The sequence below is a fragment of the Dunckerocampus dactyliophorus genome, chromosome 9 (genome assembly GCF_027744805.1).
Source record: "Dunckerocampus dactyliophorus isolate RoL2022-P2 chromosome 9, RoL_Ddac_1.1, whole genome shotgun sequence".
In the NCBI taxonomy this organism is placed as follows: domain Eukaryota; kingdom Metazoa; phylum Chordata; class Actinopteri; order Syngnathiformes; family Syngnathidae; genus Dunckerocampus; species Dunckerocampus dactyliophorus.
Genome location: NC_072827.1, coordinates 10,275,092 through 10,293,175, shown reverse-complemented (window position 1 = coordinate 10,293,175; position 18,084 = coordinate 10,275,092). Strand labels below are relative to the sequence as shown.

At 40.4% G+C, this 18,084-nt stretch overlaps 1 protein-coding gene across 2 annotated transcripts in view; it reads left to right on the top strand.

Moving 5' to 3' along the window:
• Positions 1-18,084, top strand: part of LOC129188142 (dehydrogenase/reductase SDR family member on chromosome X-like) — a 57,754-nt gene that overhangs the window by 26,948 nt on the left and 12,722 nt on the right. For both annotated transcript variants that reach the window (XM_054788258.1, XM_054788257.1), the window contains exons 3-4: positions 1,467-1,535; positions 17,681-17,782. In XM_054788258.1, coding sequence (XP_054644233.1) covers positions 1,467-1,535; positions 17,681-17,782 — 171 coding nt within the window. The remainder of the gene's footprint in view (positions 1-1,466; positions 1,536-17,680; positions 17,783-18,084) is intronic.

Below are 18,084 nucleotides of genomic sequence, written 5' to 3'. Positions count from 1 at the left end.
TGCAAAGAGTAAATGAAAGTGCACGTTAGTTATTGGTTTGTATCACTTGATACATTTACTTGGAAGTGTGGAAAAGGATTCTGGATTGCAGGTTTTTGAATTGAATAGAATAAACACATGACTTGGTGAGGAGGTGCAAATGACCTAACAATGACCCTGCTTGTGCCATTAAAAACAAACTAAAAGACAAATCATCTTAAGTGACGGTTCCTTTGAAACGGCCTCTCTTTGATATTCTCCTCTCTTTTTTAAAGATGAATGCATAATTTGTATGCACAGACTACCCTGAAATGACAGTCACAGAGTGTGTCTTTGACCAGGGCATTTGTGCATGTTAAAAAGGAAAAAATGAATCTGTAATGTATTGGGGGGAAAAACAGGATAATGCAAATCACAAAGGTGAAAATGCCAGTCAAATGCTCTTTTTCAAATGCCTTCAAATGAACTGGCAGCAAACAGTTTAACTGATTCACTTATAAAGTGGTGAGGTGCATAAAAATGCTTTGTTTTTTCACACCAGGGGTTCTGAAAATGTCTCAACCTCGGAGTCACATTTTCCAATGGTCATTAAGTCGCGACCCACTTTTAAGTCATTTAAATGTTTAAAATTTGTATTATTTTTATTTACGTCATATATACTTTTATTTAAGTCATTTTAATTTAATTTAATTATTCACACTTTTATATTTTAAGTCATTTGAATTTATTTTTTTGCACTTAAGTCAGTTTTATTTCTATTATTTTCTTTCAGTCATTTTTATTTTATGTATTTCATTATTATTTACACTTTTATTTGTCCCTTTTACAATTCTTTACACTTTTATTTGCCATTTTTATTTTTGTTTTATTATTTTCTACACATATTTAAGTCATTTTCATTCATTTTCATAATTTATTTACACTTATTTAAGTCATTTAAATTTATTTTTAGTATTTTTTACTTACTTTTAGGTCATTTTAAATTATATTTATTATTTTTTACACTTTTATTTGTCTTTTTTTATTTTGGATTTATTTATTTTATTCTTTCATTTATTTATGGAATTCATTGTATTTGTGTAACTTTATGTGGTTTTTAAAATTGCCCGTCATCTTTTAAAACATTAATACACATAATACCATGTCCGAAATGGATTTTAGAGAAAATTATTAAGGCATTTTTCCAAGGAAATGAGGAAGAACATGGTAACTGCACGCGATTCACCCAGAATAGATCCGCGACCCACTTTTGGGTCCCGACCCACCGGTTGAGAACACTGCTGTAGGCAACATGTCAACATAATAAACATACAGTCAGCAAATCGTAGTGCAATATTTGTCAAACAAGTACTGTAGTGATTTAATTGCTGTCTTGGTGCATTATGGCACCAAGTGTGTCGTTAGCTCCAACCACAGCACTTTGAGGATAACTAAAAGAGCTTGTCTGACACGGTATTAACTTGTTTGTATCCTTGTTCTCTTCTCAGGTTCTAGGGATGAACAAAAGGGTCTGACAGCCGTCAGAAGGATCCACGAAGACTACAACGAGGCTAAAGGTGAGCGTGTGAGCGTGTCTGTGAATAGAAGCACAAACACATAAGGCAGCGTTTCCTGTCGGTGCTGGGATGTTGCCGTTTGCAGGTGTACGAACATACAGAGCTTTTGTGCCGACTGCACAATGATAGGAGTGTTAGCGGTGCACACTAGGATACTAGAGGGGGAAACAAGGCTTGGACAGATTATGGAAAACAGGCATACAAAACAATATGCATGGAAAATTGAACATACAGAATAGATCATGCCGATCCACAGTATCACCGTATAAGTTGTATTATTATTATTGTTGCATTGTAGTCTGTAAGTGTTTTGCTGTTGTGACACTGCGTGAGTGGCAACCAAAACTGGATCCACGCACGTTTGCAGATGTACGATTTTTTATTTTTCCACAGAAAGTGCATCTCATTCACCCCAAGTCGGTAATAATAAAAAAGCCCTATATTTTTCCATGTTTATGTCTTTATGCTTCACTGAAAATGTTTTTTCATCACACGTTGTGATTTCCCACTTTGTTCGGCGGTCCATCAACGCGGCATAGTTGCTATGAGACGCAAAAGTGCAAATTATAGAACAGGCGTGTGCAAACCTTTTTCACTGAGGGCCATATACTGAAAAATGAAAGGCTGCAAGGGGCACTTTGATATTTTGTAAAGATATGCTGCATGATTTGTTTGCCTTCTTCTGCCCAAACAGTGTTTATTTGTGAAATGCATCTTGTGGCATCCCAGTCAAAGAAGCATCATGTGTTCATAACACCACATTAGCTTTTGAGGGAAGAGCTGCTGCCTATATCGGTATGGGCGATGGCGTACAATATCAAATATTGGTAAGAATGTTGAAAAATAAGATGTTTTTTTAAAAATTTTCCAAATATTTCAACTATCGTCTCAAATAATCTTTGGAAATTTTCCTTCTGTAATATTTTGACTCTATTGCCATAATATTATAACGTTTTTCCCAACCGAATTTCCTAAAAATTGTTTTGTTTGCTTCTCGTAATATTATGACTTTAAAAAAATATATTTTTTCTTTAATAGTTCAACTCTATGCTAGTAAAATTATTATTTTTTCCCTCATATTGCGAATTTATTTTTGTAAAATTATGACTTCCTTTCTTGTTGGAATACGACTTTTTTCTCTTAATATTTTGACTTTTTTTTATAAAACGGCAGCTGTTTTTAAAAAAAAAAAAAAAATTCCAGCTATTTAAACTTTCTGCTTGTAAATTTTCTTCTCATAATTATGACTTATTCTTGTAACATTATAATTTTTTCTGCAACCTAATTTTCCAAAAATTGTTTTGATTATTTTTTATTATATTACGACCAAAAAACTCTTTCTTTAATATTTCAACTTTCCATCCAACCATCCATTTTCTAATGCCGCTTATCCTTATTTCAACTTTATGCTACTAAAATGAAGTTACTATTTCTCATATTACAACCTTATTTTTGTTAGATTAATCTTTTTTCTCTTAGTAGTTTAACTTTATTCTTGTAAAATTTCTGCCGATTTTTAGAACGTGGCACAGGCTAATAAAAAAACAGCAGCAGGCCGCACTTTGGACACTCTGTTATAGCGTATAATGGTGACAATTTTGCCTTGGAAAAGATTATTTCCTTGTCCGTTATTGCATAAAGACGCTGTCCCACTGCACCGTTTAACGATTGCATCTGAAAAACAAAGGTGTACGTTTTTCTGACTTTTTAGTTGTTGTTTTTCAGCTGCTGTACGGATGTTTCTGTAGCGCTAGCCGTTCCAAACTTTGGACATCTTCATAATTTTCGACGGGCTGTTTTGGATAATGATTGGCTGTTCTCAAATATTACTCTGGTGGCTTTTTCTTTCTGCTTTCAGCGTTAGTCGTGCGTAATTTGATCACTGTTTAGACTTTTATGGCTGTTGTGAAGGCGGAAAGCTGGTCCTCCTCCAACCACGGAACTCGCCGTATACAACATGACAGCATTTTGACAAGAATAGGATCTAAAATGAATGTTTTCACATATATACTCACATATTTAATGTAAGTCGCTCAGCAAGTTCTTTGCGCAGGACCTCAAGAGTGTGATAGTACTCCAAAATAATTGTATTCCAAGATAATAGTGATCCACATATAATTTAGAAACAAGCGATGTAGCGCATGCAGGCGCTACGACTGTTGATAGGCTGTAATTTAGGCGTTTTTCAGCCCATTTGTTTGTTTTTCAGACTGAAGCAGAGGTTTCTCAGACGTATTTAGATGTTACTCATGTTGGTCTATCGACTGTCCACTGTCTTCAGCATCCAAATTTAATTCTATTTATATCTAATGTCGGTCCAGCTCCAAATGACGAAATGCCATGTTTAACTTTGAAGTGCAGGACTGTTCGGCTTCATTGTCTTTCATTGTTGGCGGCACCCAGCAGGGAATACACAACACTGTGAGTAGCGCCACCCGCTTGGGAGCAAGCTGCGTTGGCTGGCACCGCAGTAAGACCTGCTGAAGTCGAAGTTGGCGGCGGTCCGACTTATGCCTGAGCGGCTGTCAAGCTCAGCGACAGCAGTCGTGTCGCCTGGTGTCATTCAAGTCGATTTCCCTGAACGAGTCTGCGGTGGGATTGATCACTTCTTTTGTAATTGGCAGGCACTGAGGCATTAGGGACAAGGGGGTGACTGCTGCCAGATGCTTGTGCACTGAATGAGAATGTGTGTATGTTTGTGGTTGAATGAGCCGGTAATGGATTCTCATTAGTATGTGAGGCAGGACGCTTAACATCCCTGTCCAAACGCCCTTTGGCACGCTTCCTAGTATTTTCACCAAATATACTGGCCTTGATTAAATAAATCAGATAAAAGTCTGATCCTTCTTCTCCATAAAGGGATGTGGCCTCATACTTGTATAGCTTATGTTTTTTTTGGATTCCCTGGCCACAAGAAACAAAGTATGAGTGCGAAAATGAGTAACTTGATAACTTCCAGCTACAATTCAAGTTGTCTGATGTTGATTTCAAGTAACCAGCAGCATTTTCATCGATCACATTTGTCAATTAATTTAATGAACATAATACAAAGGTACTTTGGTTTTTGTATGATCCGGTTTTCGTAGGATTTGGTTTTCAACAGAAAACTCTTGGTTATCGCATGGCCAAACACAGCAGCAAACAAGTCAGTGGAATCGAGTATCCAAACAAAGCATCCACGTGTCGGTGACTCAGTCTCTATGAACAATGGATTGTGGTTCTTCTAGAGTTGGGACACTATAGACAGATTCCGGCCAGGGGATCCTTTAATCATCTTTATCTGTGTCTGGGTGTGGTTTACTTCTTCATCAGAACGACAACACTGTATCGGTCCTCTTTCTTCCTCCTATAAAGCGCTGTGCAGCCTGTGCTGGAGGTGTTCAAGTGCACAATGTGTTTCTGAGTGTTAGGTGAGACTATAAAACTATAATTATTCTCTTTGTTAATGTTTTTGAGCATCCGGAACGGATTAATTGGATTTACATAGTTTTCTTGTGGGAAAAGCTGATTGTTTTTTTGTAATGGGGGTCATGGTAAATGGGCTTTCACTTGTACAGTGTTTTGACACTGTTACCACATTAAAGCCTAGGTCACAACCAGTGGTACGGGCTCCTACCGCCAGTCTATGTGCAAAAAAATGCAAAAAACGCACAGAGGGTGCGCCTGTGACGTGCTGATTTTTTTCAGGTGGCAGGTTGATTGACGCGCTTACATTTTTTTCAGGTTGCAAGACAAACGTATCCACTCCGTACGTCACTCTGCGTCGTCCGTACGGCCAGCGTGTGTTTTTCGTACGTTTTGCTGGTGTCAGGTTTTGGCAAAATGTAAATTTTTTTCATACGTCTCACTTGCAGACTCCTATGTGTGTCGTGTGCCACACATGCACCGCATATACGTAATTAGTGCGGCCAACGCATGTTCAGATATTTCATACGTCCTCCATGCGTGTCGAGATCTTACTCCTTCATGGTCACCACAACCACGCTCTCCACGACAAAAAAAAACAGTGATTTGGGGAATGCCAAGGGTTTGTTTACTGATGATGCAGCGTCGGATCGAACCAGCAACCTCTGTCAGAGACATTTTGCCACATTTCGGTTGTCTTCTGACCTTTTGGAGCGCATTCCGAAAACCGAGGTTCCACTGTGAGGAGTACATATCCTCAAATTTGCCATTAGCTGTAAATGGTATGGACTTTGAATGACTTTGACAATCAAATGCTCAATTTGATCCCATTAAGTGTTGCTCTGTCTTACGACGTAATGTTCTCTGTGGGTCTGTCTGTAGGAAAAAAGATGAGCTGTGAAGGAGTTTAGTTTTAATTATTCAGACACATCCAGATACAGGGTAGACACAGATACAAGGTATTTATGCATGTTTGCCACAGGCAGCTCGATCTGTCCACTAACTTTAGTCACGCTGCACTTGAAAGTAACACGTTCTGCCTGAAACCAAAAGCTTGGATTAAAAATGTGAAGCAAGGAAATGCGTGTGCACGCGTGTGTGTGTGTGTGTGTGTGTGTGTGTGTCTGTGAAACAAATGAATGTGTCAATGTAAAAATGCAGCTTTGCACTAAGACTTAGACTGCTTTACCAAGAACCTTTGCCCACTGAAAATCTGTCTGCATTCAAGTTGTCAAGGCAAAATTTTCTGCTGGCTTCAAAACAGACAAGAGACAAGACACGTTATTTGAAAATAATGAGAGGTACAACTTAATAAAACTCACATGCAAGCAGACAAATCAGTGCAACCTGAACGGACAGCTTTTAGAGAAAATGTCTAACTCCTACAGGAATAGACGTTGATATACAGTATATGATGTACACGTGCAAGGGCGGGGGTAATCTAAAATGAGAGGCTAAAGCTATCATAAAATGCCCTGTTGAGTCTGAGCATGTGCAGCACTTGTTCTGGAGAAGAGGCCTTCAGCCTTGAGCAGGTAATCATAGCAAGTCTGTGTGACATTTATGTGTATCTTAAGAAATATATACATATGTTGGTGCGTAATTATAACTAATATTAGTCAAATCAAATGGAATAATGGACACAAAACATTTCATAAGTGCAATAACGAACCATATTTTCCTGATACAAGTAATGGACTGGGTTATGATCCCAGGGACAGTAAAGTAGTTCTATTCATATTTGTGTTTCTACATTTTGGAGGTCAGTGTGGGTACCTTAGGCATGACTGGGTTTCAGAGAGATATGCAACTGTTGGAAAACAAGGACGTGTGCGGTGTGTTGTTGGTACATGCACTGTAGATAACTGTGACCCATGACAGTGGTATTTGTGTCCACTGCGATTAGAAAATGGTGTTTTTTTCACATTGTGACACAGTCATTCATCCATCCATTTTTCTATGCCGCTTATCCTCACTAGGGTCGCGGGGTTATGCTGGAGCCTATCCACAGTCATTCAGCCCTGTCCAAACCACTGCCTTTTCGTGACTGAGACTTCACTTCACGGAGCATCTAAGGATTATCTCTTTTCTTTGGCCTGTGTGTGTTTTTATCTATATTATTTCCAAATGTCATCACAAACGGGTACCGGAGATTTGGAGCCAAAAAGGAAAAAAACGAAGAACCGGATAAACAACGCTAGCGTAAGCAACGCCAGCTAGCTCCTGCCCCTCCAAACCCTCCAACACAGCTTAATGTAGACCTAAAAAAAATTCTATCTCTGCATCAACGGCAACATGGACTGCAGAGCTGAGATTGGTTGGCTTTTTTTAGCACCTGATTTCCATTTTTTCTCTTCCACGTAAGCGTAAAAAAGTCCGCCAGAACAAAAAAAAATGGCGAAGAAATATGCAATACGCAAATATGAGCGGTTATATGAATATGATATACAATATATGTGATGGACGTTCCAACCATCTGGATGACGCTTCAGTGGCCATTATTCACTACTACTACACAGGAAGCTAAATAGCTAGTCAACAAGAGTTGTGGTTGCTCACACTCAGGAAAACACTGCCCCCCGGCCTTTTGGTGGAGAATTGCAATCAAAGAAGCTGTTTAACAGGATCGAGACGGATTGTGTGCGACTTTCGGTTCCACTGTGAAAGTTACATTCTTACTGAAAAATCTGTTTTACTCACAGACATATAATTGCAAATAAGGACAGCCCATAATGTGTAGCGGTCTTCATTTAGGAGACTGTCACTGCACCGCGTTAGCGCAGTGTTGACCGTCATGCAGCCCGCCTCCCCTTGTCTGCTACATCAACGGAATAATAACAGCCAGTGGAGGAGTGAACGCTGGCACGGCGCCCAGACCGAATATTCTTGACTATCACACTGTTGTTATCAGACATCTTGAAGTGAGACTATTTACTTTCTTGTCTGGGCCTTTAAAGGTCTCAGAGGAGTTAGTTCATTGTTCCTCCCCCTCCTGTATTTATATCCTTTATGCAATAAAAGGCTTGCATGTATGGCTTAGTATGCACATTTTTGACAGTGTTAAAATCAAATTATATTACAGTCCAAGCAGGTTTGCTATTGTTCAGCACATCAGCCTTGACACGAGTGTTTAATGTAAAATCTCATTTTAGTAAGCCATGTGATGTGTTTACCAGCAGCGCATTTTAATATCAGATTTAAGTGTAATCCAGCTTAATCATATTTACTGTCGCCACAACCAGGACACAAGGTGCATTTCAAAGCCAGGTGCAATCCACCGTCATCCTTTTTTACGTGGATTGCATCTTGTGCCGAAACATTGAAGACACTTGACAGGTGCAGCAAGATGAAAGCGAGGACCTCTAATAAGGCATCGGTGGAAGCCAACCTTCATATTAATTACCGGCTGTTCGGGGTAGCTTAGTTTGGGTAAAACCATAATAGGGCCGCACGGTGGATGAGTGGTTAGCATGTCAGTAGATTTGAATCTCCATTTAGGCATCTCTGTGTGGAGTTTGCATGTTCTCCCCCGTATGTATTCTCCGGGTACATACGCTTCCTCCAACAACCGTCACAAATGTGCATGTTAGGTTAATTGGAGACTCTGCTTTACTGCAGTCATTACACGGATTTGCCTCTTGCTGTCACGCTCCAGCCTTCCCTCACTCGTGAACAAGATCCCGAGATACTTGCATTACTTCACCTGGAGCAAGACCTAACGCCCAAACCTTTTCCGGCTGAGAACCATGGCCTCAGAGTCTCATCCCAGAAGCTTCACACTTAGCTGCGAACCGACCCAGTAAACCCTGAAGGTCACAGCTTGATGAGGCCATCTAGACCGCACCACATCATCCGCAAATAGCAGAGATGAGATCCTGAGGCTCCCACACTGGCCACCCCCAACACATTGGCTGCGCCTACAAATTATGTTCATGAAAATTATCAACAGAACCGGGGACAAAGGGCAGCCTTGGCAGAGACCAACGTTCACTGTGAACAGGCTTGACTTACTGCTGGCAGTGTGAACCATACTGCTGCTTTGTATAAGGAAGTAATGGCACATAGTAGCGTGCCACGAACCCCGTACTCCCTGAGCACCCAGGGGCAAGACCTCACTCCGAAGCCGGAGGGTGCAATCTGTCCTAGCCCGTCTCAGAACTGTGACCCCAGATTTGGAGGTGCTGAGTCTCTTCCCAGAAGCTGCACACTCAGCTGTGAATTGTCCTAATAAACCCTGAAGGTCACAGCTTGATGACGACCACATCATCCGCAAATGGCAGAGATGCGATCGTCAGCCCCCACACTGGAGACCTTCAAGACCTTGGCTGTCCCTAGAAATTCGGTCCATGAAAATTATGAACAGAATCAACATAGGGCAGCCAACATTCACCATGAACAAGCACGACTTACTGCTGGAAATACGAACCAAACTTTGTTTGTTTGTACAAGGACCGAATGGCACCTAGTAGCGTGCCACAAACCCCGTAGTCCCTGAGCACCATCCACAGGACACCGCAAATGCCTTTTCCAAGTCCACAAAACCCTCAAATACCAACCCTTGCAGAGCTGGTTCAGTGTTTCGTGATGACGATAAAAACCATATTGCGCCTCCTGTAGCTGAGGTTCAACTAACGTTTCGTACCCTTCTTTCCAGCACTCTGGAATAGACTTTGGCTGAGGAGCGTGATCTCCCTGTAGTTGGAACACACCCTCCGATCACCTTCTTGAGAAAGGCAACCACCGCCTCAGTCTGCCAATCCAGAGGTCTTGTTCCCGACTTCCACACAATGTTGAAGCGACGTGTCAACCAAGACAGTCCCTCAACATTCAGTTCCAAAGCATAATTTTTCATTTTATTCACTTTAGCTAAGTCCACTGCAGAAATCCACCGTGGATTCACATTCCTGTCTGTAGAAGATAACAGCAGTCGGTTGTGATTAAATTCTGTCTTATCATAGAAAAAAATCCAATCCATCACAGGATGTGAGACACTGATGCAAACGCATTGATGAGTTTATCTCCAGCAGACATCAGCATTATCATATCAAACGCTCAAGTCATCTGCAAAAGCAACGGTTATACTTTGCCTATTCCAAATATACAGTAATTGGGGAAAAAAAATCCTTTTGCATTTCAATTTGAATGTGTGATTTTATCACAATTCAGCAAATCGTTTTTGAACTGGGAGTAGCCACCACCCAATATGATATGTAATGTCAGAGAAAACACTGCAGAAGCTTTTTGGACTGACTTTTATGTGTAGTACAAGTAAGTGTACAGGTAGTGTCAAGGTGACATTAAGCTGTAAAGGCCTGTGCAGACAATGATGAAGTGAGTCCTTTGTTGTAAGCATACACTGAGATGGTGCAGAGTGTTCTGGGCTAGAGGAGTTTTCTCCCATCTGGTTGTCCAGATGAGCATTAAAAATCGCCACTGAAAATGACATGGTCATTAGCGGTCATCGTAATAGATAGCTGTTCTGTGCAGTCATCAGATATCATAGCTCAGAGGTAATCACGAGTAATTTTAGCACCGCTATTCAGTTGAATAGAGAAAAGACTGAGAAACCTAAGATTATGTAGGAGTTGCTGACTCAGTGAGCACAATGAGAATGGTTATCATCGAGCCTTGCTCCAGTTAACGGTGAATTACTTTGCTTTGATCATGTCTGCACAACATTTTGTAGTCATTGATGAACAAGCATTATTATTAAGATTCTGTTCAAGTCGTGTTGAAACCAGCTTTGCTGTCCTTTGTGTCTCACATTGTGACGCATTATTTGTCAAATCTGAGCTCATGAGAATTCAGTAGGCTGATTTTGATATTGCATTCATCATGAATAATTACATCCTGGACAATAAAGCGGGACATCAACTGACCGGAAATGAGCTACGGAATGTTGAGCCTGGAAAGCATTTCGATCTCTGCAAATCTTTCACCATTGATACTCCTCACCGTAAAATGTTGAATTGGAAATATGGTTGCAACAGGGATTCATGGTGGAGGATCAGCAGGTTGTGGGTGAGATCCAGCACCAAGTGGAGGAGTTGAAGTACTTCGGGGTCTTGTTTACGAGAGAGGGAAAATGGATCGTGAGATCGACAGACAGATTGGTGCTGCGTCTACTGTGATGCCGACTCTGCATCAGTCCATTGTGATGAATCAATTTACCGGCCGATCTACGTTCCTACCCTCACATGTGGTTATGCTTTGGGTAGTGACCGAAAGGCTTACATCGCGGTACAAGCAGCCAAAATGAGTTTTCTCCATAAGGTGGCTGGTCTGTCTTCCTTAGAGATAGGGTGAGAAGCACTGTCATCTGAGAGAAACTCAGAGTAGAGCCACCGCTCCTCCGCAGAGAGGAGCCAGATGAGGTGGCTTGGGCATCTTGAGTTAGGATGCCTCCCGGACACCACCCTGAGGAGATGTTCAGGGCACGTCCGACTGGTAGAGGCCTCAGGGAAGACCCAGGACACGTTGAAGAGACTATGTTTCTCAGCTGTCCTGGGAACACCCAGTATCCTTTGGGAGGAGCAGCAGCTGCAGAGCTGCAGGTGCTGCCCCCGTGATCCGACTTTGGATAAATGGAAGAAGATGGATGGGATTCCTGGTGGAAATGGAACCGGAGGCAGACTTGATTTACATCCCTAACTCTAAACACGTAACTTGAGCAACTTTTTACAAAACAAGTGCTGCAAGGCATGGTGGGAAGCGATGCTACACTATATTGCATGTTTATATTTATGTTTTTTTTTAATACTTGAAACCTTTGTTTGTGGATTACTTGCGGCCCAGTTTCACCCAGACTCTACCTCCAGTAGCCCCCAACTAAGTTGAGTTTGAGATCCCTGCTTTAGAACCAGAAAAAAAGAAAAAAGGACATATTTGTGGAAAAGAGAATGCCTGGTCACTCTACTTCATAACCCGGAGTAGTGCAGTGTTTTATCTCACAAAGCAGTTATGGTTTCAATAATTCCTTCTTGCAAAAAAAAAAAAAAAAAAGAAAATCAGTGTGCTAGGCTCCAGTATGGAGGAAGCTGAGGCTTATAGAAGATCTGACGGTATTAAAAGAGGTTTGACACCAACAGGCCCGTCTAATCGATGCCTTTTTGCTCCCAGTGGGCTCTCAAGATATGACTGGCCTGTCTTGACAGGGGTCCTAAGGGAAGCCAATGAAGAGGACAGGAGAGCACTGGCAGGCAGCACAAACACACACACACACAAACACGCACACACACTTTCACAGAGATTTCTACTATATATTTTTTTCACTTTTGCTTGGCTGCACATGTGAAATCCAAATATGCATTACACTAAAAATATACTGTTTACGTACAACCTATCAGATCCTTTTTTCTCCCTCCACCTTCACTCACACGGACGCACACACTCAGCAGGAGGTGAGCGACACGGCAGGTCAATAAGGTCGCTATCGGGCTTCACTGCACTTCCATCTGTCACGGCCGCCTTTTCTCCTATCAGCTCCATCAACCCTCCTTTCCTTGCACCCCCCCTGCGCTTTTTTATTATACTTGACCCCCTTTCAGCCGTGCCGCTATAACATGGCATGTCGCTTGAATGTGAATGTTTTTAAAGGCTGACTCTTCTTTCTTGTAGTTTTGTAGTATCTGTCTATAAAATACAGTTTTTTTCGTCATTACAACATGTAGTAATACTGAATTTCGGTGGTATTTGCACTCAATGTTTGGTTTAGTTGATGTTTTAGATCAAGGGTGTCCAAACTTTTCCCAGCGAGGGCCGCATACAGTAAAATCAAAGGATATGGGGGCCACTTTGATATTTTACATTTTGTAAACCAACCTATGTAGATGCTAACAAGTTATATATGTTTAAAGGAAAACTGCACTTATTTGGAGCTGAGCCGTCTCTTTTTATCTGTTTTTATATCTTTAGGACTCAGAAAAGAGAAAGCATATGTGTTCATGTCTCACATAAGGATTGTGCGCAGTTTTCCTTTACAGACAAAATAGCCTGCATCTCCGCTTTGTGTTATAGGGGACAAAGTGTATTATTACTGCTTGTTTATCCATTTTTGCTGTTGTCGTTTTAAAATTTTGCAAATATTTAATTTTTTTGGTAATTTTTTTAATACAGTAGAACTGTCACTTTATTACCACAATATTTTGACTTTATTCTGGTAACATCACCACTTTTTGCCAGCCTAATTTTACAAAAATGTACTCTGTTACTGTGAAATAATGCAAAAATGATTGTGAAAATTTACATTTTTTTTCATACTATTACGATGTTATGCTAAAAAATGTTTTGTTATGTTAAAATTTTTTATATTAATATGGCTTTATTCTAATATTTCTATTTAAAATGACTGCTCTTTTTTTCTTTTTTTGTTGTTTTTGTTAGTTTTTTTTGTTTAATTATATTTCTAAAATGTATCGAGGGCCGCAGATGGCCCCCAGGCCACACTTTGGACACCCGTTTTAGATATTCTAAAGTGATTTAGCTCTTTAATTCGAGTCACACAAAGTACAGTAAAGCAAACAAAGGAGCAAAGCAGTCAGTACAAGGAAAAGCCAAGGGCCTCGCAGGATGGCAGGGACAACTGGCCGTACCACTAGAAGCATTAAATGTCCAAAAAATAGAAGTCCAAGTGAGTGCATCTTTTGAGCATGGACGGAAAAAACGGCCTCTCCCATCTACAAATAGTGGAGGACCACTGAAAACAAAAAAAAAAACACAAAGAGGTGGAGAAGGCAAGTAGGGGAAAACGTGAAGTGTAACGTTAGCAAGACATAATGGATGTGTATGTTGTTTGAGTGGCAGGGATTGACACTGACACATCTATGCAGCTCTATACAGACAAATCTGACGTGGCAAATGGCATCTCTTGGAAATGCATGAACAGGCTGAATCGGTCTGCTTAAGTGTTTGAGCAAAAGCCTGCCACACAACGAGAGGGCATAATATAAAAAAATATGTACTAACAACTAACGAGAAAAATGCATCACAACATTATTAAAACAATGCGTAGTTCCGAGAGGGCGTGTTGTCGTCGCTTCCTCCGTCTTCTCCAGTCTCGGACGGGATTGTTTTTCAGTGGCGAAAAATGTGACAGAGTAAATATGTCAACATTCGAGCACACATCTAAAACAGGAAATATGCGTTTCGGTGTTGTTTTACGTGGAAAAAGTAAACGATAACTGTGTTGTGAGCACTTGAACCCTTACCACTTGAAGTGGGCGAGAGATTTATATTCAACAACATAGATAGTATGGCTTTTTGAGGGTTGGGGAAGAAATTTGCATGTTAAGAGTGCAGTGTTGTAGACATACCATTACCAAACGTGCCATTTTTGAAAGCATAACACTTTAATGTATTTTATTTCTTAAGAGGATGAGATCACAGCTCTTAGTAAAGTGACCCCACAAGAACAGAACAGAACAACCTGAAGATGAACCGGAGATAAGCAGTTCAAAGCATGCGCTTTATTTGTGACTTGCACAAGCAGATCAAGGGAAAAAATGCTTGAAAGCTTTCATAGATGGAAAACAATGACAGCCCCTGGGATTCTTGATTAGCATTTGTAAATATGTATAAAGATATTTGATTTAAGGAGTGTGGAAAGGCAAAGGGGGAAAATGCTACTCAACTTCCCCAAATGGATCTTCTAAGAAGCATGTTGGCGAGGCAACAAGGTGAAAAGATCCCATGGCAGTTTCAGAACAGCTAAGCAGGATTGTCATTATTGCAAGTCAATTTCACACTAATGATACCAGCTTGTGGTCGCTTCTTCTCTCACCTGTGTGGTTTCATAGTACGACTACTAATTAAAATGTATGTCATAAATGCTAATTAAAATATCAATATTGGAAAGGCAGTTTCTTTTCTTTAGCCTTTTTTCCTGGTTGTTTGGACCACGTTGCTGTCGGAGAAGGAGTCAGTGATCACACAATTTAAACGGTTTTCAAATTGTTTTAAAAAAATAAGAGTATTATATTTGGTTACTGCGCTGGACTCTTTATCTTAATCAATGAAGAAGATCGAGGACAAGCCCAGAATGAAAGTACGCAGTCTATATAGCAGTTACCACGCCCCCTCTGCAAACTGAAATCCAAGCTTGTGTGAGTGAGAACAACGCATCTATTGGGTGTCACCCAAGTGTTGCGCAACTCTGATTGTGCTATGTGAGTATGTCAAGAAGGCCTTCTATGAGAAGCTATTAGACTGAAAATGCACTACAGTAATCCCTCGTTTATCACGGTTTATTGGTTCCAGGCCCAACCGTGCTAAGTGACTTTCCGCAAGGTAGGATTCAGTATTAATAAACTGAATATTTTTGGAGTTACAGCATAGAAAACCTGTTTTTAACTTTCTAAATTTTAAGTTTTAACATTATTAGAACCCAGTAGAAATAACACCCAGTAGTCACTTTTACACTCTATTATTCTTTGTTTACATCACATTGCACAGGCTGCAGGATCACCGCAGGGACAAAAAACAGTACCATTAGCATAGCAAGCTACCAAGCTAACGAGTTAGCCTCCCCAATTTATTTATTGTAAACTTCAGAAAATGTTTCAAATAGAGAGGGGAAGGACAAAGAAACCAAAAACTTACCACTTCCACACAGAACGAGAGGAGAACCTTTTTGTCCACTCGATCTCAGCCATGGCATGTCGGCTCGCCTCTGCTGGCTCCATAGCTAGTCTTCATGCAGTGTGAAAGGTAATGTAATCTAAAGCTATGTCTCAACATTAAGCCTTGTGACCAGAATACTGTATGTAACATTATATATGTAATATTTTTCGACTGATAATAGGCCATAGTCAACCATGAAACAGCGAGCATTTATTATTTTTTGATGAAAACGCGATATAGTGAGGGAGCGATATTTGAACCACTATATAGCAAGGGATGACTATATTATAACTTTGCTTTGAAAGTTCCTAATAAGGTACCATTCATCAAATTAAGACAGACTACCGTAAATTCCGGTGTGTAAACCACTACTTTTTTCTTAAACTTTGAACCCTGCTGCGGCTGTTACAGCGGTGCGGCTAATCTGTGGCTATATGGTAATGTTGTGACATCACTTTTACTGCAGAACCACTAAGGGTGGTTGACTAAGAGTCAGTGACAACACAATAGCTCTTTTTTTAGCAGAAGCCAGTCACGAGCTGTCAGTGCACTCACAACGAGATTGTATATATACTCACCAGAGGTCAGTATATACAGTATAATCGCAACAAAACAGTCTTTGAGTCACGGTGTGATTTTACTAAGAACACTTTACTAACAACACTAGATTGATCACAGAGCTACTTAACACTCAAATGGACTAATTGGCAAATATACAAACATGTACCAATATGATTTTCAGATTAAAAAAAATACTTTAAAAGTTTTCCCATAAAGCATTGCATCTGAGCAATGCATTCATTGGGGCGTTGCAATGACATCGGTCCCCCTCTGGGCTTTGTGCTCTGGGCTCCTATGGCCCTCTCCGGTGGACAGAGGCAGCATTGTAGTGCCATCCACCATTTTCTATGTTGCTTGTCCTCCAATGAACTGCTCTTCTGGCAGTAATGCATTATGGTTAGATGTTAAAATAGCTGCTGTTTGTTATTTTAAACTTGTATTGGTACTTGAAATGTATATTTCCTAGGTACCTTGTGAGTGTTAAGTTGCTGTGTGATGATGTTTTGTGTTGTTTGTAAGATGATACCGTCAGTCAGACTGTTATGTTGACCTCTTCCAATTTCCAATGAGTTTTTTCATAGTTCCTGATTGGCTCCTGTCAAATAAAGAGCTGCCTGGTCCTTCACGGACTCGTACGCGCCACAGTATGTCAATTTATGACATGGACACATGCGGCTTATACACCGGTGCAGCTTATATATGAACAAATGTGTTTTTTCCTCTGAATGTAGTGGGTGCAGCTTACACATGGGTGCATCACACACACCGGAATATATGGTACATACACCCATCTTGAAAAAATACAAATGGTTCACAGCCTACTCATTCGTACACAGTGCTTTAAATCAGTTGTCCCCTACCCTTTTTGGACTCACAGACCGGCTCTTGTTCGGCGTGTACTAGCTTGAATTAACTTGAGGTTGGGCACCAAACAAATATCCACGTTAGCACGCAATAAAGTCATTACCTTTATGCATTCCCGCATAGATCAGCATGTGGGACCAAATATGAGGTGAAAGAAAAACAGACAAAATACACCAAAGTAGTCTATCTGTGTGCAGTGTGCATTCAAGGACCGTTGAACACAGTCGGATGGGTCGCCGCTCACTGAAACACAACATGAACATGCAAAAACTGTTTTACTATATTCTTCTTACTATATTATTGTTTGATTAAAATAATATATTTCCAAAATGCATGTGCATGTACGTTACATTTTATGTAGTTATTTACAATTATATGTTTTTTTTAAGTATTTCTTTTCTCATTGCGGGACACCTGTTCTGAGCGGCACAGCATCATGTCCCCCAGAAAAGAAAAAATAGGGTTGCATGGGAATTATGTGCTACATCCCTGGATATGATAGTATATCGCGCTATGCCGGCGCTCAGAACAAGGTCTTTGGCTTGGTGTAAAGTCCCCACGCAACAACTGCCGGTGTTGTCGAGCAAGACGCCAGAGAGGCCAATTTAAGAGCTGATTAAAACACTTTGATGTCTTCCTGCCGAAACAGAAACGCAGTCATATACTGACTTTGTCTTTATTGTGTGTGTCTTCTCTAGTGGAGTTCCACAAACTGGACCTAGCCTCTCTGCAGTCTGTCCGTCAGTTCGTCCAAAGCTTCAAGGACCGTGATTTACCACTCAATATTCTGGTCAATAATGGTGAGTGTTGATGAAGATGATGTACACACACTGGACACTTCATTGGGTATATCTGTAAACTTGATTGAGATTGAATACAGGCGTTTTAGAGCCGCATGAACAATTCTGCACTTAATGAAGCGAACATGTCAAGCAGGAACATTTATGATCATGATGATGCATTCAAAGCTGGGTTGGGTTTTTTTTGTTCTACAAATTGCTACAAGAATTACCTGAAGAAGTAAAAGTCCCAGCTATGGTGTTGCCATATAATTATTATTATTATTATTTACAGTACTCCCTCTTTTTTGTCGCAGTTAACT